Here is a 5,294-nt window from a genome sequence, read left to right as displayed (position 1 = left end):
GCTTCAGGAGCATCTCATCTGTCATATACTCTAGAAAATCATTTGACTTTTTAGGTCAAAGATCTTGTTATCAATTAGGAGTCTAATACCTCAAAAGTGTAATCCCAAACAATGCATGTTTAGCCAGAATGGTAGACCAATTGATCGACCGGCACCAAACCAGGACCAGTCCAACCCAATCCATGTCTTGGCCGTTAACTGCCATGACAAGAGCAAGCGGCATGTCTTTCACCATTGGATATGAGTTTGACTTTTCAAGAAACAGGCCCAGATATTACACATGTTAGTCGCAAACGTCATAAAAACAGTTTTGTTAGGGACAAATAGACACGCAGACATAGTTAAGTATGACTACAAACATTCCTAATAAACCACATGATAACTTAAACCTTGATACAGACGGCCAAAAGTAAGTGTTCATCTACAGCCACCAACTTTCAGGATCCCATCTCTTGTAAGCCTGCCCACCTGTAACAAAAATCAATGTTGGATATCAAATAGTAGTCATTGTCAAACGGGTCACTTTGGGTTATGGTTTATCTTTCACGGGTCAAATAGGCTTAGGGGCTGTTTGGTAGTCTCTTAATGACCATTCAGATGCTACCTCTTAATGGTTTAAAACCTCTGAATGAATAAGAGGTAACCTCAAGTCTAAATGGTTAAGAGGTAACATCTGAATGGTAAATCATCACATGTCACATTCTTCTATCTTTTCATTGGTAAAATTCTTAATGGTTCCATTAAGAGGTAGCCTCTTAATGACCATTCAGAGGCTACCAAACAGCCCCTTAGTTATATTAACTAGAAAGGTAACAGTCAAATGGGGTTGTACATGTCAATATGGCATAAAACTTCCGTAAAGCTATATCATTTAACTCTTTAAAAAAACAATTTTTTAAGGTTTTATGTAATTCAAAATTTCAAATACACTTTAGTCACTTTTGACCCGTTCGACCCTTTTTCCTGTAAAGCTATATTTTTTTTTTTATTTAGATCTACGTGTTTAACCTGTTAGATAAAAATAGCGACAAAACATAACCCACATTGACCCATTATTCATTCTTAAACGATGTCATAAAGATCGATACTTTAAAGGCAAAAATTGGAACACCGAACACCATACTCGTGATCATCAATATACATGATTTGGTAGCTACCTGATTAAGCATCTTCTTGAGGTTCTTGTTGCTGCTGCTGTGGCCACATAGGCTGAGCCATGTACGGGCGAGGTTGCTGCCCATAAAGTGCTTGATTATACATCCCCGAACCACCAACCTGCGGTGGAGGCATGTAGTAATACGGCATACCCTCAGTCGGGGCTCCAACCGGAAGCGGCCCACCTCTCGGAATCGTAGAACCAATCACTTCATCTTTCAAATCTTCACGTGGTACTATATCAACTAAAAAGTCAAAAATATCAGTCCTCGTGATCGCAGCAGCAATATCGTTTTTCTGCAGCGTACGCCTTTTGTTTTCCTCAGTGTGATTCCATGACCTTAAAGTCAACTCAAGAATGAACATTTCACACGCGCGTGCAAATATGACCGGTGCTTCGGCTGATATCATTCGCACATCTTCATCTGCTTTCATGATTTTCTTGATTCTAGCCAATGGGAGGCTGTGGTTTTTGAAATCAGTGGTTTGTTCGATTTCTTGGTACTGATTTGCCCAGAAGCTTTGGAGTTGTTGTTGCAGCTGTTGTTGTTGTTGCTGGTGGATGTGTTGGTAAGCGAGCTGTTGTTGTGCCAGTTGGGCTGGGGGAGATGGGAGGCCCGATGTTTGTGATGGTTGGACGGGCCCACCTGATGCAGGGGGTACGATTCCCATCATTTGATTCGGTGGGTACGGTGCCATACTGTACGGCATTTGCGTAGAGCTGCCCATACCCGGGGCCTGCCCGTGACCTTGTTGATCCATCTTCACAAGCCACAACACAACAATTAAAATAGATAGCCTAAAAGGAAAGCACTCGAAAGTTAAGTGCTGTAACGATGCAAAAAAAAAATAATAATAATAATAATAAATAAATAAATAAATAAATAAAAAAACATGACTTTGGTAAGTACTCTATAAATCATCAACCTTTCATATAACCGAAAGAATCTTATGTTACTACAAACATAATTCAACTTTGTAACTAAGTAACATTCTACAATTTTGAATAGACTCACAAACATAAATTATTTCCAAATTCCAATTTTACATCTTTCTTTGTTGGAGTGTTGACAGATAAAATTCTAGAATGATATGACCCAACCCAACCCAACCCAACCCAACCCGTGAAGACTCACTCCAACTCCACGTTTAAGAAACTGCATGTTTTTATGATTTCACTTATGTTTTGCATTTGTTTTTCATCCTATGTTTCCATGTTCTCATGCATGCATGCAAACTACCAACCATGTTTCTTTGTTTAGTTAATAACTAGTACCCAAGATCTAGTTCGTGGCCTTTCTCCTTTAGTATTTATATATGTACTTTGCATATTAGTGAAAGTTAGAGAAAATTGATGCAAATTAGTCTTGATTCTTATCTTTTGTTCTTTGGAGCCTAACCCACTCTATGGGTCTCTTTGGAGATTAGCCATCTCGAATCGGGATTCTATCATAGAAGTTTCATCATACCATGTCAAGAAAAAAGAGCAAAAAGAAAAGCCATGTAGAAAAAGGTCAAGCCGCATTGATCATATGGCTTAACAAGTTCTGCACTTTTACGAAATGTTGACTTATTTGGCTACTAATCTAATTACTACAATGAGATTCCAACTCAATAATTCATACAACCAACTCAATGAATAATCTACTATAACTTGGACAGCAAAAAAATAAAAATTTCCATGTTGCATTGTATAGAAAAAAAAAACAGGATCAACTAAAACTCATAAATATTTTGTTACAAACAAGACTTTATGTATAAATTTTTACATTTATAAAAAGACTTTCATGAATATTATCATATGATGTAGTGCTAGGCTAGCATAAACAGAAGCAAGCAAGTCCTTTAAATATTAACCAAAGATCAATAATTTTTATCAAGTAAAATACTTTGAAACTAATAAACATGTGATTTACACCAAATACAGTCTAGTATGGCTCTTTCCCTGTACATTTATCCATAAAAACATAAAAATAAAAGCAATAAAAACACAAATCTCATCAAATTTCAAGCTCAAACGATACGGAAAGTCAAAAACCCTAAATAGCTTCAAAATTGGGGGATACATACATACAAAAAACTAAATATATACCTCGTACTCTCTTTAGCGGCTTGAAGCTAGTTAGATCAAACGCAGAGCTAATCCAATAGAAAGAAATTATTGGGTGAAGTATCTGAAATTACAAGTGGATCGAGTAAAATAAGAGAAATTGATGTGATGAATTGAAGAGTTGAGAGAATTAGAGATGAAACCGTGTGTTTGTAAGTGGATTGAGCAGCGAAGTGTGGGAGATGGAAGAACTAGGGTTCGGGAGTGTGACACAAACAAAAGTTGATCAGTGATAATAACGACGCGGATGATACCTAATACGCTCTTTGGCCGTATATGTATAGCTCGGAAAAAGACGTGGGGGAAAATGAAAATACCAATAAACATTTGTTTTCACGGATGTCGTCTTGTTTTCATAGATTCATGTAGAGAGACATTTAGAAAAACTTACCTCTACTAATCTACTACAGAGAGGCTGTTTTCGATGAGACTCCTGGTTTGATAATAGTTTTGTATCAAACGTTGGACATGAGACACATAACACTTAACAATCAGGACAAAAGCCCAGACCCTTATAACTTTTTATACCACTTAAATTACATTGAATTAATAAGCATTTCATTATTTTAATTTAATTAGACTATTACTATATTTTTCTTATTTTTTTTTTTACTAGATAAGTGATTACAAGTTCAAATATATATCAATACGTGATTACGCGTTCGATAATGGAAACTTAAATGTTTATGCTTTATTACGTGATTAAATCTGTAATATACGGCATTACATGGTTTTTATTAGTGGACTTGTTAATGTTTAGACTTTATTAGGCATTCCGTGAAATATTATGTATACGTGATTAGACTTAAAATATTAGGCATTCCGTGAAATATTATGTATTATATATTTTGTTTTTTTATTACAATTAGATTTACCACACGCCTAATATGGTGGGGGCGTAATACAGTGCCAAGTAGCACAAAGACCCCGTGCCCTGCGACACTAAGATATGACAACTCGCATCCAAAAGCACTTTAGATCATCTACGAAAGCACACCAAAATTACTGAACATATATATTCGACCGATTGATTGTATAAATTACTTTACACAAAATTTACAATCAATTTAAAGTAAGATTCCTACTTAATAACATATCATAGCTAATCTAAATATTTGTTCACAACTACATGTCGAGTCTTTGAGTAAGTTCGTCCAGTTTATCCGCAATGCGTCGATCATATGCGATAACCTCGCCTACCAAGCGTTGTAAGTGTGCAAAAAGACTTTAATTTGCAGTCGACACATAAGAAGTTGTCTTTCATTTGCAGTCGACACATTGACATCTATAAGATAAATGGGAAATTTTTTTAGTAAAAGGTGACAAAACTACGAATCATCACCTTCAAGGCTCACAAATATCAGGATTAAAAAAATTAACCATGTGTAAGCAAGAGATACACTGGTAATAAAACTTAACTCAGATCAACTTGTTTGCGTTTTTGTAACAAGTCAAATTATTATTGTTTTTAGGTTTGTTTTGAACCGTGCAATTTTTTTTATTTAATGTTACAATTCTAACACAGGTCAAATTAGTTTGTTCAGGACAAAAATAAAAGTTAACTCATATCGAGCAGTTTGCTTTTTTATAACGGGTGAAAATGTTATTCTTTTTACTTAGGCGAAGTAACTTTTTTAACGTGTCACTTTTTTTGCCAGGTCAGAGGTAAACATAAGTACATAACTGAAATCAACTCATATCGAGTGGTTTCCTTTTTTATATCAGGTCAAAATGTTATGGTTTTTAGTTAGATGAGAAGTGTCAAAACATTTTTTACCACGAGTCGTTGCGTGTTTGTAATAGGTGAAAACGATTTTGGTTTCACAACACGTAATGACCCGAACCCATTCTTACACGTAACCAAATCCGACCAAAAACCGTTCTGACCCGAGCCGCATTAATACCCAAACCCATACCGACCCAAAAAAAATAAAACCCTTTAAAATCGAATGCATACCTAATGAAATTGAACCCCCAAAAAACAGCGAAAGTCACCTACAAAACCTAAAACAAAAACCATAAACCATAC

The 5,294-nt window shown here is 35.6% G+C and overlaps 1 protein-coding gene across 3 annotated transcripts; it reads right to left on the bottom strand.

The window, feature by feature from the left end:
* Positions 1-209: 209 nt before the first annotated feature.
* LOC110886344 (nuclear transcription factor Y subunit C-9) lies at positions 210-3,568 on the bottom strand. 3 transcript variants are annotated; one of them, XM_022134124.2, is made up of 4 exons: positions 3,409-3,568; positions 3,248-3,329; positions 1,158-1,954; positions 210-468 (listed from the first exon to the last, which is right to left on the bottom strand). In XM_022134124.2, exon 3 carries the CDS (start codon positions 1,915-1,917, stop codon positions 1,162-1,164), a length of 756 nt encoding a protein of 251 aa, XP_021989816.1. In that variant the 5' UTR covers positions 1,918-1,954; positions 3,248-3,329; positions 3,409-3,568; the 3' UTR covers positions 210-468; positions 1,158-1,161. The 3 variants fall into 3 exon arrangements, with proteins under 3 accessions (XP_021989816.1, XP_021989814.1, XP_021989815.1); XM_022134122.2 differs by having other exon boundaries at positions 1,158-1,917; positions 3,409-3,567; XM_022134123.2 differs by lacking the exon at positions 3,409-3,568 and having other exon boundaries at positions 1,158-1,917; positions 3,248-3,400.
* Between the last annotated feature and the right edge of the window lie 1,726 nt (positions 3,569-5,294).

Source organism: Helianthus annuus, chromosome 10 (assembly GCF_002127325.2).
Source record: "Helianthus annuus cultivar XRQ/B chromosome 10, HanXRQr2.0-SUNRISE, whole genome shotgun sequence".
In the NCBI taxonomy this organism is placed as follows: domain Eukaryota; kingdom Viridiplantae; phylum Streptophyta; class Magnoliopsida; order Asterales; family Asteraceae; genus Helianthus; species Helianthus annuus.
This window is presented reverse-complemented; position numbering and strand designations above follow the sequence as displayed.